Source organism: Notolepis coatsorum, assembly GCF_963971535.1.
Source record: "Notolepis coatsorum genome assembly, chromosome: 17".
NCBI classification, from domain to species: domain Eukaryota; kingdom Metazoa; phylum Chordata; class Actinopteri; order Aulopiformes; family Paralepididae; genus Notolepis; species Notolepis coatsorum.
In genome coordinates, this window is record NC_140181.1 from 24,370,751 (window position 1) to 24,387,876 (window position 17,126).

At 43.9% G+C, this 17,126-nt stretch overlaps 1 protein-coding gene across 5 annotated transcripts in view; it reads right to left on the reverse strand.

The window, feature by feature from the left end:
- The window catches only part of acot7 (acyl-CoA thioesterase 7), a 198,453-nt gene that overhangs the window by 32,092 nt on the left and 149,235 nt on the right, over positions 1 to 17,126 (reverse strand). For all 5 annotated transcript variants that reach the window (XM_084332589.1, XM_084332588.1, XM_084332587.1 and 2 more), the window contains one exon: positions 4,188 to 4,372. In XM_084332589.1, coding sequence (XP_084188715.1) covers positions 4,188 to 4,372 — 185 coding nt within the window. The remainder of the gene's footprint in view (positions 1 to 4,187; positions 4,373 to 17,126) is intronic.

Consider the following 17,126-nt stretch of genomic DNA (forward strand, 5'->3'; position numbering starts at 1 on the left):
TCGACTCAAGAGGAAGCCGAGGCTCTCCTAATCAAGTTACGCGCCTCCCTAATCAAAGGAGGCTTTGATCTCAGGCAGTGGGCCAGCAGTGACCCGCACGTATTGCGCAGCCTCTCCTCCGCAGACAAGGCTGCCAGCAGCGAGACCTGGATGGCGACAATCCCAGGAGAAGCCCAAGAAATGACACTAGGATTAGTCTGGCGCTTCAAAACAGACTCGCTCCACTATAGACACAAACCCTTGGCTCCAGAGCAAGGAAGGTCGGCGGCGATACCGACCACCAGACGGAGTGTGTACAGAACACTCGCCAGACAATATGACCCGTTGGGATGTATTCTACCTTACACCACCAGGGCAAAGATGATTGTACGAGCACTATGGGACAAGGACCAGGGCTGGGACGACCCAATACCCGCACACCTTGCCTCAACATGGAGAGAGTGGGAGACGGAACTCCGCTCACTCCCAGGTGTCAATATACGCAGCAGCTACTTCCCATCCACAGTGAGGCCAGAGACATGCGAGATTGAACTACACGTCTTCAGCGACGCCTCCGAAGTAGCCTACGGATCGGTTGCCTATTTGCGTGCCCAAGAGATGGGAGGAAAGATACACACTGCTTTCATACTGGCCCGCTCAAGAATAGCCCCACGTAAGCAACAATCTATCCCACGTCTAGAGCTCTGCGCAGCCCTCGCAGGAGCGCATCTAGCCACGTTAATCCAACGTGAACTCACCATTCCGGTGCATAGAACAATCTTGTGGTCAGATTCCACGACAGTACTCACATGGATTAAGTCTGATTCATGCAGATACAAAGTCTTCGTGGGAGTCAGAGTCACCGAGATTCAAGAATTAACAGAAGAAGCAAGCTGGAGGTATGTGGATACCAAACACAACCCAGCTGACGTCATCACCCGGGGAATGTCCCTGGATGACCTAACCCGTCGCAACATCTACAGTGACGGACCAGCATTCCTCCAGCTCCCGGAAGGAGATTGGCCTACGCCCACCCCGAGGGAAGCAAGTAACGAGGAGGCTGAGAACAAGAAGCCTATGTTCTGTGGACTGAGCACTGTCGCCTCCACAGACCCCAACATAGATGATTGCATTACCCTAGAGAATGCGCAACAAAGAACATTCCTGCGGCACCACCCAGAGATTCAGTCCACCACTGACATGTCAGCAGCTGACTACGAAGAAGCAGAACTTCTTCTACTACAACGAGCCCAGAGAGACTCGTTCCCCGATGAGCTAGACTGTCTACAGGGAGGAAACCCCGTCCCATCAGACAGCAGACTGATTCACCTGGCACCAGAGAGTGACGCACATAATCTCATCAGAGTGGGTGGTCGCCTGCGGAGAGCCCCCGATCTACCAGATGACATTAAGCACCCGATCGTCTTGAACAGCCGACACCAGGTCACAGAGCTGATCATAAAGAAATACGACGAGGATGTACACCACGCAGGAGCAGAGAGAGTCTTCGCGGAGATCAGACGTCGTTATTGGATATTGCAAGGGAGAGAAGCAGTACGGCGCTTCCAGCGAACCTGTCTAGACTGCCGTAAGTGGCGCGCGCAGCCCAGCATACCACGGATGGCTGACCTACCCCCCTGTCGCCTCCGAATCGGCGACAAGCCATTCCACTCCACAGGCATGGACTGTTTTGGCCCGTTGTATATAAAGAGAGGAAGAGGCACCGAGAAGCGGTGGGGTATTGTATTCAAATGCATGACCACCAGAGCGATACATATCGAGCTCCTTCCGACCATGAGCACAGACTCATTCCTTATGGCCTTCCGGAGATTCATATCACGGAAAGGAAACCCGTCTACATTGTTGTCTGATCACGGGACCAACTTCAAAGGCGGAGAAAGAGAGCTGAGAGAGAGCTTCCAAGCTATGGGCCCAGAACTTAAGACCCACCTCGCTCCAGCCCAGATTGACTTCCAGTTTAATCCCCCGAACGCACCCCACTTCGGTGGAACCTGGGAACGAGAAGTACGTTCTATAAAGACAGCCCTGTATGCCGTACTCGGAGGCCAGACTGTGGCAGAGGAAGTCCTAATGACAGTCCTCACGGAGATCGAGGGAGTATTGAACTCAAAGCCCCTCGGTTACGTCTCCAGTGATGTAGCAGATGTCGACCCAGTCACCCCCAACACACTCCTAATGGGGCGGCTGGACCCCGCGCTACCCCAGACAATGTACAGGCCTGAAGAAGCGAACGGCCGAAGAATGTGAAGGTACAGCCAAGTACTAGCTGACAAGTTTTGGAGCAGCTTCCTACTTCACTACCTACCGTCTCTACAGACCCGCCAGAAGTGGGTAAAAGAGAGAGACAATTTGACAGAAGGAACAGTCGTCATGATAATTGACCAGTCACTCCCCAGAGCTATGTGGCCGGCTGGCCGCGTAAGCAAAGTGATCACCGGTGCCGATGGCAAGGTCCGAGCAGCTGAAGTACTCGTCCAAGGGCGCACCTACACACGTCCCGTGGCGAGGCTCATAGAACTGCCCCGACTCCCAGATACTATCGATGATGACCATGACCCTATGACTTTGTGAGTTGACTGACCCTTACAGCGGACCTTGAGTGGTGGACAGTGCGGTTAATCTGTCTCTGCTTAGCTAATTAGGTGGGACTAATTAGGGGGCGGCTGTTGTGAAGGATCAGATTAAACCGAATATGTATATTTATTTATATATATATATTTAATTGTATTTGTATATCGTTTGATATCCCCTGTATATTCCTTGTACAATATGCATTGAATATCCCCGTTTCTACTAAACAGCCCATAATAGTTTCATTCTACCATTGGACGAGAACCTGGCGCCAGGTTGCCATACCCCTAGGTCCAAGTTCAATCGTGCCGCCTAACATGTCGAGGCAACCCCCGGTTCCGCGCAGTAATATGCCGGGCGAAATACGAATGGTACTATTTGTTCATAGCGCATATATATATGGCGCTCGTAAAGTAGAACTTTCTTTTAGTCCAGTTCTTTACCCTCCAGAGTGACAGACGCAAAAGCCTCCCCATGACGCACGTGCGGTGTAGTAAGGCCTACTTGGCCCAGAATAGGCATTGAGATATCGTGTAGATTAATAGTTGAATGGTCATAGTTTGGCACCATACCGTCGAGTTGGACGTATTCTATTAAGCTAATAATAGTCTATTTATGTATGGTGCATCGTTCGGTTCGAGTTCTACAGTTATCAGTACCCCCATCGTTCCTGACGTTATCTGGACGCTTAACCAGGCTGGTCAGACCCCTAGTGGTGATTGCATCCGAGGAGCTCCGGGTCAAGAGCGACTGGACCTATATATTGGATTACTCTACCCAGACGACGGCGAGCCTTCCACGGCTCTTGGATTATGCTTTGTGTGCTTTGATTATTCCATGGATAAAGGCCAACACTGCCGAGTGTTGGAATTACCCCCCGGAGAGGACTCCAGGTGAGGCGGCGCTCTACACGTGAGGTCGCACCACGTCTCTCCGTTGTGGACCGGCAGATACCGTTCCACAGAGGGTCCAGCTGTATTCGTCTGCGGCCCGAGGTTCTGTGGGCACCGTGTCCAAGACTTTGGATTCTCCCAAGACACCGTCGGCCAGATGGGATACCGCCAGCGGCTTCTCTAACCCCCCCCTCCTACTGTCTTACAACCAGCGGGACCCCCCCCCCCCCTTAGTGTATCCAGCTATAATCATTTAAGTACCATCGCTATCGTTTCCTAAATATTCCAGGTTGTATACTTACTCCCTGCGCAACCAGAGATTGGACATTCAATGTTGATTTACCTACGAATACTCATTTGCCATAAAAGTGCATATTCAATATTTCAAATCATAAATGTAATTAAGTGAATGTTGTATACACCTTTTGCTGTATTAAATATTCGATTTGGTACATTTGTGTTGGTTCGTTTCATCAGGTGGGAAAGTGTTCATCATACTTATATCTTGTACTGGGTGGCCAGAAGTTAAAGTACATGAGGTAGTGGTATTAAATATCATATCTAACAATACAGTCAGGGAATTGTACCCCTCAGTTACAATACCACTTTTAATAATTAAACAATACCATGATACAAATTACCATGGTGATTTTTTGTAAGGGAAATATATAAATAGATCAATAATAAATCGTTAGTGTAAAAAGGCCTGTGAATGCTACCCACCTTCAGAGGAGTGACAGGCAGAGCTTTGTGGTGTTTACTCAGGGAGATGTAGTTGAAGTAGGCGGAGACGGCCCGGTACTTGCTCCGGTCCACCTCCATCAGCGGGTCTGCGTCCACAAACACCTCGATCTCCATGGACTTGTTGCTGGTGAAGGTCATCCGGCCCGTCACCGTCACCACGCAGCCTGGCAAAGAACAGAGGCAGAGTTTTTTTTTTTTAGGGGTGTTCGATATTGTCTTTTTTACCGATAATATCCGATATACCGATATTGTCCAACTCTTAATTTCCGATACCGATATATGCGGGGTGTAATAATAATAATAATAATAATAACTTTATTTGTATAGCACTTTTCATACAGAGGTTGCAGTTCAAAGTGCTTCACAACAGTAAAAAATACAGGCATAAGCGAGCATAAAAAGATAGACAGGTAGAATCACAGTGTTTCACATTAGGATCTAGCATCCCAATAGGCTCTCCGCTTACAGTTTTCAGTAACACAAATAGTAAAAATAGTTTAAAATGATTCAGTTTAAAAATAGTCAAAAAATTATAAAATAGAACGGACATAAAAAATACAGGCATGAGCGAGCATAGCAAGATATGGCAAATCACAGTGTTTCACATTAGGATCTACAGTAGCATCCTAATAGGCTCTCTATTCAGTAATACTCCTATAATTCCCAACATACTTCACAGTACATATTGCTGTAACTTTAGTGATACTAGATCACAGGGACTCGAACCCACACTGTAACTTTAGTGATACTAGATCACAGGGACTCGAACCCACACTGTAACTTTAGTGATATTAGATCACAGGGACTCGAACCCATACTAAATAGTGGGACCTATTGCATGAACAAATAATCACAGTGTTTCACATTTGGATCTAGCAAATAATAAAAATAGTTTAAAATGATTCAGTTTAAAAATAGTCATCAGTAAGAAGTAAAAAGTGCAATAACCGACACATGAATTTGATAGGCAGTGTATAAGAGTAGGCAGGGTAAGAATAGTGCAGGTAAATACAAGTTGTGTCAGGATATCCCTGATGTTTCCTCTTGCCACTAGGTGGTAGCAGATATCTATCAGTGAAATGCCTGAGCAAAGAGATTTTAAGCTGTCTTTTAAAGATGTCTAGCGAGTTGGCTTCCCTGATGTTTTGGGGTAGTTTGTTCCATAGTTTTGGGGCATAGTTGATAAAGGCTGCATTACCGATCCTCTTTTGACTGCTTCTGGGAGCCTCTAGTAGTCCAGCAGCTGATGATCGCAGTGTTCTTGCTGGTGTGTAATTTATTAGAGTGTTGGCGATGTAGCTAGGTCCCTGTCCATTTAGAGCTTTGTATGTAAGGAGAAGGACCTTAAAGTCAATTCTAAATGTTACAGGAGGCCAGTGTAAAGCGGCTAAGACTGGACTAATGTGCTCTCTCCTTTTGGTTCTTTTGGTGTACCCCCCCAACACAACATTATGCATACTTTTCACAATAAATAAAATAAGAATTTGTTCTTACTTGCTTGCCTGGGTAAATAAAGGTTAAATAAATGTAATAAAAAAATACAAAAAATAAAATAAGTTTAAACCGATACCGATCATTTCCGATATTACATTTTAATGCCAATATCGGCAGATAATATCGGTAGGCCGATAATATCGGACAAAGCAATTTTTTTTCTTTTTATCATTTGCTCCCATCCCCCAATTTAGTCATTATGCCAATTCCCTGGTTGATGCGCTGCCCTGTCAGTCTGGGGAGGGTGTAGACTACAACGTGCCTCCTCCGATACATGTGGAGTCACCAGCCGTGTGGCCGTGGAGGTTCACGCTATCTCCTCCAGACCGCCCGCTGCTGAATAGGCACCCAGACCAATCAGTAGGTGTCGCTATTGCAATGACCAGGACTCATACCCCACTGGCTTCCCACCCGCGAACACTGTCCATAGTGTCGATAGGGACGATTGACCAAGCCGGAAGTACCGCTGCTGGGAATTGAACCCAGGTCTCAATGGTAGGCGAGTGCTTCGACCTCTACACTACCAAGCTGCCCCAAAATGCATTTGAATGTTTCCCCCACACATCTTGCAACATTATGTTACAGAAAATACTTTTCATCTGGTAGTTTACATTATGTTACACAAAATACCCAAACACATTATATGAATTCTTAGTATAATCCTGGCTGCATTAAGGAAGCCTGCCAAGGCAAACCCATGCTGCACCATTGTGAGTCCAGCCGGTATATCAGAATAGTCTCCAACCTGCCTGACTCGTTCCAGTCAGCTACAGTGGTCCCTCTCCTACAATCCTTCGACCTGATTCCTGTCACCGTCATGCCTTCCACCCACAAAGCTCCCTGGATCTCATATTCTCCCGTGACTCCAGCATAATTAACACCACGGTAACCCCCCAGCATATACAGTACTAACTCTTATGCTAAACCCAAAACCACCCACTCCAACGCCAACTGTATCATTTAGACACAACCTACCTACGCTCCATGTCCTTCTCCACCTTCTCATCTGACATCCTATCCACTCTACCTTTGAGTGTGAGACTTTCTCTGCTCTCCGCCCAGATACGGCACCTCTCCACCCTCCTTTCAGTCCTCTCAACCTCCTTCAACAAACTCTGTCCCCTCGCCAAGAAGCCTGCTTACCATGCCACACCCAGACCATGGCCGTCAGGTGCAGTGAGAGAAGAAAGACGGGTCCTATGAGCGGCAGAGAGGAAGTATAAAAAGACACGCCTCACTGGTGACATCACTACCACCATCACAACCTCATGTTGGCATTCTCCAAAAACACTACTACTGCCAAAGCCTCTTCCTTTAACCATAGGATCGAGGCCTCGGCTAAGAACCTCCGCAAACTGTACGCCACCATGTCCTCCCTCCTGGCATGGCTGGCATCCTACCTTCATAACGGCTCCTACCAACTAGCATGGTGAGGTACCATGTCCTCCCTCCTGGCATGGCTGTCATCCTACCTTCATAACGGCTCCTACCAACTAGCATGGTGAGGTACCATGTCCTCCCTCCTGGCATGGCTGTCATCCTACCTTCATAACGGCTCCTACCAACTAGCATGGAGAGGTACCATGTCGCCCCTCACAGACGGGTGTCCCCCAGGGCTCTGTCCATGGACCCCTACTCTTCTCTCTCTAAACCAAATCTCTGGGTAACATTATCACGTCTCACGCCTTCTCATATCACTGCTATGCCGATGACACTCAACTCATCCTCTCCTTTCTTCCCTCAGCTATCCAAGTCTCTAATCAGATCTCTGCCCGCCTGTCCGACATTTCTACCTGGATGATGACCAATCACCTCAAACTGAACCAAATTTATTTTATCACAGTGGAGAATGTAGCCATGGCTTCGTCCCGACCGCCAAGAACCTACGTGTAGTCCTTGATAACCGGCTGAACTTCTCTGCTCACATCGCCTCAACAACCAGAAGCTGCAGATTCTTCCTGGGCAATGTCAGAATGATCCACCTCTTCCTAACAATATAAGCCACTCAACTCCTACTGAAATCAACAGTCATGTTTTACCTCAACTACTGTAATGCACTGCTAGCTGGTCTACCGACTTCCACCACCAAGCCATTCCAACTCACACAGAACACAGCGGCCTGCCTGATCTCCAACCTACCAAAGTCAGCCCATGTTACCCCACTTCTTAAGAGTGCTGCACTCTCTAAGATGACCCCCCCGGAACTCGGATAGGAGTGGTGCCTGAGGCGGCCAGAAGATGTAGAGCGGAGGGGTCTTGAGGGTGTGTAGTTAGAGACCATTGACCCGAGGTAGGTAGGAGCCGTTCCCTTTGCTGCACGGTATACCAGGTCAAGGACCTTGAAGCAGATTCGAGCAGCAATGGAAAGCCAGTGCAGCTCTCTAAGAAGTGGGGATATGGGCAGAATTTGATAGGTTGGAGATCAGGTGTGCTACTGCGTTCTGTATGAGTTGAAGTGGCTTGGTGGCGGTGGTCGGTAGACCAGCTAGCAGTGCATTGCAGTAGTCGAGGCGAGACATGACTGTTGATTGCAGGAGGAGTTGAGTGGCTTTTGTCAGGAAGGGGCGGATCCTTTTGACATTGCTCAGGAAGAATCTGCAGGTTCTGGTTGCTGATGCGATGTGAGCGGAGAAGTTCAGCCGGTCATCAAGGACTACACCTAGGTTCTTCAATGGTGCCGGTCAGGAATGAAGCCACGGCTACATTCTCCACTGTGATCTAAAGGTCGGTCAGCGGGGAGGATTCGGCCAGTAAGTGAAGTAACTCCGCTTTGCTTAGGTTCAGTTTGAGGTGGTTGGTCTTCATCCAGGTGGAGATGTCGGACAGGCAAGCCGAGATTTCTGCCTGGATGACGACCAACCACCTCAAACTGAACCTAAGCAAAATGAAGTTACAACATACAACATACTTGGAGGACCTGCACACCAGGCAGAATTGACTCGAAGAAGTAAACGGTTCACAGCTGTTTTTACATGCTAGCTAGTGGTGCTAACAGGATGGTATACTGTCGGTTTTTACACCCACACACACACACACACACACACCAGCATCAGTCTTATTGTCACATCTTCTATTCCTGTTACAGCATAGAGTGAAATTATTTTGTTCTTGGCTCCTTTGCCTGGCAGCAGCATCAACATAAGGTACAGACTACAGTGTTTCAGTGCACTGCATGCTGTTGTTGTTTACTGTCTGCTTTGTGGGAGAGAAATCATATAGAGACCATCTGCTCCACTCTTCAAATCTCTCCACTCTCCTTTTAGTATTCATACTAATTAAGCATACTGACAGATAGTATATATAGCATGAGGAGAAAACTCGTACAGTCCTTACTTCTAACTAGGGCTGTAACTAACAATTATTTTGTTATAGATTAATCTGATCGATTAGTCGATTAATCTAAATGATTAATTTACCAGAAAAATCTAACAATTGATTCTATTTGCAATTGAATATTTAATTTTTTTACTAGTATCCTCAGTAGGGTTGGGTACCGTTCACATTTGAACCGATACCGGTACCTTCTTTCAGTACTTTCATTATTTAAAAAATTATAATTATGTTGTACTAAACTAAACTAAACTAAAGTCTAAACTTCTCCCAAACCGTTCCCACAACGATTTTTTTTATGTTGCATGATCATGTATACATTTATTATGTATTATTACTTTTTAAGTTTAAATATCAACATTATCTGGTCATCCTCAGCAAATACTATCAAACTCCTCTGACCTCATCTGGTCTTGAGATGAGATGTGCGTGCACACACACACACACACACACACACACACACACACACACACACACACACACACACACACAACGGGAGAATGGCTGATAGCAGACTTAATGATTTTAGAATATTTCAGATAATGAAATTAAATGTTTATATCATCAACTATCCAGTTAGTATTTATAGTGTAACGTTTGGCTACTTTAAATCATTGAACGTAGAGAGAGGGGGGGAGAGAAGGAGTATTAGGTGATGTATGTATGTGATGTATTAGGTTTGAGTTTGAGCCTCTTGGTAGTTCAGTGATGTCACACTAGGAAGTCAACACACAGAGTTGTAGAGTACCTGGATCCCGATGTATAAGGCGATAATATAAGAGGAGAATATCAAATATATATTTTTTTCTTTTCTTTTTTCATCTTTGACGGTGAATAACACCATGCTAAAAGTGACCAGACATGAAAAATTCAGCACCTTCTTGAGATCACGTGTACGAAAAATCTAAGCAAATAAATAAAGGGCAGATGATTAAACGGAAGCTTTTGTAGAGAGAGAGAGAGAGAGAGAGAGAGAGAGAGAGAGAGAGAGAGAGAGAGAGAGAGAGAGAGAGAGAGAGAGAGAGAGAGAGAGAGAGAGAGAGACACACCCCTTTCCTCACTATTGGAACTCTTTCCAGGGTTAACTTAGCTTAGTTAGCATTAGCAACTAACGTTAGTTCAGGTTTTTACTGTGACGTGGGCATACAGGAATGGCGAGGATGTAAAGCATGTTAGACACATTGGACACGTTGCGCATGTTATGACTTTGAATGGCTGCCATTTCCACGGCAAAAGGCACATACAAGTAACAACAATACAATGCGTTGATCATGAATATGCAAATCATCGAAATGTCATGACTCATGGTTGATGACGTCGACGTTGTCGACGAATCGTTGCAACCCTACTTCTGACCCTAACCAAACATCAGACATCAGACTATATGTCCTTACTTCTGACCCTAACCAAACATCAGACATCAGACTATATGTCCTTACTTCTGACCCTAACCAAACATCAGACATCAGACTATATGTCCTTACTTCTGACCCTAACCAAACATCAGACATCAGACTATATGTCCTTACTTCTAACCCTAACCAAACATCAGACTATATGTCCTTACTTCTGACCCTAACCAAACATCAGACATCAGACTATATGTCCTTACTTCTAACCCTAACCAATCAGACTATATACCTATCAGTCCTTACTTCTAAGCACAACCCACCTAGTTTACCCGTAACCAAGTTAGTCCTTACCCCCCCCCCCTCTCTATCTCTCCCTCTCTCTATCTCTCCGTCTCTGAGTCAAGCTGTGCTTGTAAGATGAATTGTGCGTTCCGTTATTCAACAGGGATTTTCAAAGGACATCTCTAGGGTAAGATACATGAATAAATCAATGGGCGAGGAGCCGAAAAATGACAGATTGGTATCTCACACCTAAAATGATAATGATCTGTATACATGTATATTAACTCACTCAGCGCCAGCTATTATTAGCTATGTGAATTTTGCTGAAGTCGTTGGCGTTGCTCGCCTAATAGGTATTATGTTTCATCATGAATGCATCAAAGGGGGGGGGGGGGGGGGTCGTTTTTTTGATGCTGATCGTCAGCAACGGCATACGTTTTGGAGTACGTTTCATATGATCGTTGCGATCGATGTGAAATCATTGTTGGATAAAAGTAGGATTGCTGTCATATAGTCCTTACCTTTACTAGGAGGTATCCCAAAAAGAATATTCCAATGTCTGATCGCGATTTCCAGTATTGATGTCCATCGGGTCCCTGACATGAACTGGCTCAAAATATGCATGAAGTGTGCTGAACGCGTTCCAAAGTGCTTGGATGAAGCGATTCACTTGGCTTGGTCTAAATTCTCCGCCCGGACCATATACAATGTAACACACAGTGTGAAATAAGGTTTCAAAGGGTAGGCGATACTGCCACCTAGCAGGATTCTGCCGGTATTGCACTCTCAGGGTCTCAGAATGAGTTCCAAACACCGAGGTCCGTGAGAGTGTATAGGATATTAAAGTCGAAAAAAAGAAAAATGGACCAAATAACGAGTATACTCGTTATTGGCGCTCAACGCATGGCGCCCAATAATGAGTATACTCGTTATTGGCGGGGAATGAGTTAATGGAGCAATAACAACATTCACAGAAAACATGTATGTACTGTACAAAATGTACTTAAATTACTTTTACATACATTTCCCATGAGCGTGATATGTATTGTAACTAGATTTCACCACTCAAAAAGTACCAGTTACTCATAATTACCCCCCAAATGCCAAAGAACAACTTTGCTTCAGCAATTTACTTCAATTCTCAAAGTCTGTCTGTGAAAGATTTCAACCCGTGACAACAACATGTCGGATACCATATTATCATGACACTAGTCACCATATTGTAATATTGCCATATATTGGGATTTATTATCTTTTTTCAACTGCAAATTATGTACGGAAAGCTTTGTCTGCAATAAAAAAAATATATATAAATATATATATATACGTTTTCAGTCTCTTCACCTCATTCCAATCATTTGCATTGCAGTCAAATGGAATTGTCAAGCAAAAAAATATATATATATATGTATATATATATATATAAAATGTTATATATACTTGACATCACTATCAATATGATATTGGCACACAAAATATTGTGATATATTGCGGCACCTAAGCAAGACTGCAGGCCCCTTCTTGTTTGAAAACACCCCAGCGGTTCCATGTTTTCTGTCATGATATTGATGTTGGTCTCTGCACATCTTGCTTCATCTACTACTTCAATAGTTAAAGGGATAGTTCTGATTTTGGGACATTAAATGATGTGAAATACTTGCTGGTAGCATAGGTGATGCAATGCCATTGTATCGAGTGTCCTGTGCTAAATTCATGTTGAAACGCGGCTGAGCATCACTTTATGATTCATCACTTTATGATGAATTGAAAATGGGGGACCCTGATGTAAACAAGACGAAAGTCTTTCTCTGGTCTGCATCCCCTTAACAATTGTATGTATTGAGCTGTACTGTACTGTACCCATTCTGCAATCTGTTAATAACGTTTTCAATCAATCAATCAATCAATCAATCAGCACATAGTAAAAGGTCACACTGGGACCAGTTCCAACACATGACATCACTCTGAAGCATTATAGGAAATGTACATAGTGAACACTTTCATCTGCAGGTTATGGTGGTTATGGAGTCCTTGCCAACCGGCTGAACTTCTCTGCTCACATCGCCTCAAGAACCAGAATCTGCAGATTCTTCCTGAGCAATTTCAGATGGATCCGCCCCTTCCTGACAAAAGAAGCCACCCAACTCCTCCTGCAATCAACAGTCACGTCTCGCCTCGACTACTGCAATGCGCCACTTAGTGACTTCAACTCATACAAAACGCAGCGGCCTGCCTGATCTCCAACCTACCAAAGTCAGCCACTTCTTAGAGAGCTGCACTGGCTTCCCATTGCTGCACAAATCTGCTTCCAGGTTAATGACCTGGCATACCATGCAACAAGGGGAACAGCTCCCTCCTACCTTCAGTCAATGGTCTCTAACTACACACCCTCAAGACCCCTACGCTCTACGTCTTCTGGCCACCTCAGACCCACTCCTATCTGTGCTCCTGAGGGGTGATCAAAGCGAAGCAGGCTATTCTGGGTAGGAACTCCCCACCACAGTTAGGATAGCTCAAACCTGGCCAATTTTCCACCGTCGACTAAAAACACACCTCGTCAAACAATATCTGAAAGAAAAAAGAAAAAGAAAAACTAACCTTCTTACTGTCCTTTTACTACTATGTACCCTAATACTATGCTACTATACATATACTAGTACTTAGGCCTAAAAAAAATAATGGTTTGTTTCGGGTTGCCGACGACCCTGCCGATTTAGGTGCAACCCAATATATTTTATGAGTTTAATTTTTTTTTTTTTTTTTTGGAATAAAGTTTCATAGAAATCTTAGTCAAACCTTTAGTATTATGGATATTAAACATGCTGGCAGAGTACATGCATCCATGTTGTTGTGAACATTTTAATTAAATAAAGAAATTCCCTATCCATAGTCACCATGGGAAAGAATAAAATAAAAAATAAAATAAAATAAATTCCCTACCTACCCATGGCCTTAACTGACAACCAACAGGAAACAAACAATATTTTTTGTTATGTCTTACCATGCTAATCTGTCTATACTACTATGCACTCAGAGTGTAACACTCAAGCTTGTTACTATTTGACGAACAATGCCACTGACCCTTAGCTGTCAGAGAGGTACCTCTCTTGCTGACTTGTTGTTCACAATTTGTAATTTGTCACTTTGGTGTCGGCTAAATGACAAAATGTATGTGTTGTTTTTATGTTTTTATTTTCAACTTATCGAGTCATTCAACTGGATAAAATGTATTCATAGTAAAAAACACAATTAGATACTAGCTCAGACGAGCCTCCATTTGCAAGATTAAGACCTTCAGTGTAAAACAGTTAACTAGCTATTACCCCCCCCACTCCCCAAGAACTTGACTCCTCCTCGTTACTGAGACCTAGAACGTGTGCAGATGCCAGGGGCTGCAGTGCCAGGAAACATATCATTACCCCCCCAACTCCCCCTCATGCTCTCTGCTGGCTCTGATCCTATCACTCTCTTATTGCAATGAAGTTTCAGCTCTTTTATTTTTCCATTACACACGTCAGCCAGGATGAGAGATTCAGCAGGGCAGCCTTCTTCCCTTTGTTATGGTAGGGGCCGAAGAGGCTGTGAAAGGCCCAATCCATAATCCAAACATAAACAGATGGATATCCCCACCACAGAGAGGAGATCTGTTTTAGTTCCCTAGTTGGTCTAGGGGTAGAAAGGTCTGGTTTGATCCCTGGTACTAACAGGAGGGTATATTCGAGTTGCAAGCTAGCAGCTGGAGGGTGGCTGGTATCATATCTATGGTGCGTATCATCTCTGCCATTGTTCCCTTGAGCAAGGCACTGGCAATCACCAATGATTTCTTCCAAATGAAGCCGTTAAAAAACACAGACGCACACCAATACAAACATAATATAGTCATATTTATTATTATAATTATAAGAGAATAAGCACAAGTGTGTGTGTGTGTTCGTCTGTCTGCCCAGAGGACGGCAATGGATATGCCATATTGTGTGTGTGTACCCTGCTGCATCTTAATAAACTATCGACGCGTCTGTTGTCATTATTAGTATTATTGTTATTTATTTCTCCCTGAATGTTCCGACAGCCCGTGCACTGGTACATTTTGAGATTTTGTGCTATTTTGCTTCCATTGATTGATTGATTGAAAACTTTATTAACAGATTGCAGAATGGGTACAATACAATACGGCTCAATACAAACAATTGTTAAGAGGATGCAGACCAGAAAAATACTTTCGTCTAGTTTACATCAGGGTCCCCCATTTTCAATTCATCAAGACATTTATGACATACATGACATACAGATAAAGTACTGTACAGTACTGTATTGATAGTCAACTTTGTTGTTTTAAATGTGCTTTATAAATAAAGTGGATTGGATTGGATCAGCGAGCCAGGTGCAGATTCTGCCGAGTTTGGAGCTGAGGGCTTTTTCAACCGGCAACTTGTTCTCGTCAGAGACCAGCAGGGCTGAGTCATCCGCGAACAGGAACAAGTTGCAGTCACAAGCTGATGACATGTCATTTGCATAAATTAGGAACAGTAAAGGTCCTAGTATGCTTCCTTGTGGAACACCACAGCTCACTGGGAGGGGGGGAGGGGATAGGGTACCGTTTACCTCCACCATCTGTTCTCTCCCCTCCAGGTAGGATTGCATCCAGCTCACTGATGAACTATCAAAACCAAGCTTGTCAATCAGAATGGAGTGGGTCACTCAGACAGGGGGGTCACTCTTGCAATCTTGAAGTCTTTGGGGATGTATCCCTGTTTTATGGAGAGGTTTATTATGTGTGTGATGACTGGGGTGATGGCGGCTGCTGAGTCTCTGAGGAATTTAGAGGGCATAATTGTCATGGCCAGTGGCCTTGTTAGGCTAGTGAAGATTTCTGACAACTGATGGGTTCAGATCAAAGTAGTGGAGTAAAAAGTACAATATTTCATTCCTAAAATGGAAATATTTAAGTAAAGTACCAGTACCTAACATTTTTACTTAAGCGTAAAAGAAAAGGACTTGGCTACTTTCCACCACTGGGTGGAAGAACCGTCGACTAGCAGCGCTGAGCATCTTCATTCTCCATGATGTTCATGTCCTGTTTTACACTGTCTGGTTGTCATGGAAACCAAGAGAAAAGGTTTTTGAGACGGATCTCTCCATGCATTCATGCCCCATGAGATGTTTCAAGAACACTCAGAGTCCTAAATAAATAAAACAAACAGAGAAAAACTCTGATGTTGCTGCTACTGTAGAATCCTGACTAGAATCCTGACTAGTAGAACCATGACTTGTAGAATCATGACTAGAATCATGACTAGTAGAATCATGACTAATAGAATCATGACTAGAATCATGACTAGTAGAATCATGACTAGTAGAATCATGACTAGTAGAATCATGACTAGAATCATGACTAGAATCATGACTAGAATCACAACTAGAATCATGACTAGAATCATAACTAGCAGAATCATGACTAGAATCATGACTAGAATCATAACTAGCAGAATCATGACTAGAATCATGACTAGAATATGACTAGTAGAATCATGACTATTACTACTAAACATGGTTCACAGCTAATTACTGTGGGCATAAGGGCCTTCAACGAATATTCTATTTTCGAATTCATAATCGAATTGTTAAAAAAAAACATACATTGATTGTAAAAATTGATATTCGAAAATAAAACAGCCCCGGCAGTCTCCCTCTCGACTTCTCGCATGTGTCTGAACGCACTGCATGACGGAAAGGAGATACGTGACAGGCAGCTATATATATTCATGGAATATCACTGCACCCTTTACGTGCACCTTACAAAAGCACTGGATAAAAGTATATGTTCACACTAATAAAACGAATTGTCCGTTGGCTGAGCAGCCTGGCATTCGTGTGACAGACATCATGTCCGGAATCAACCAGGAGTAGGGATGTCCGATATTATCGGCCGATATCGGCATTAAAATGTGATATCGGAAAATATCTGTATCGGTTTAAAAAAAAATTAAAGATTTTTTTTTTTTTACATTTTTATAACCTTTATTTACCCAGGTAAGCAAGTAAGAACAAATTCTGATTTTATTTATTGTCAAAAGTATGCATAATGTTGTGTTAATTCCACAACAAGAGATATGTAATGTTAATGAAATTATTAAATTTTTTGGGGGGGGGAGAAACCCTGCATATATCGGTATCGGTTGATATCGGTTGATATCGGTATCGGAAATTAAGAGTTGGACAATATCGGTATATCGGTATCGGTAAAAAAGCCAATATCGAGCATCCCTAACCTAACCTAACTAAAGAAATTGCAAACTGCCCAGAACAGAGCTGCAAGGTTAGTTTTACATTGTTCCATGAGAACAAACACTATCACTATGCACCGGCAACTCTCATGGTTAACGGTAGAGAATAGGCTGGTTTTCAACACAGTTAAATTTTTCAAGAACACTGTCTTTTCGTCTCAACCTGTTTTCTTATA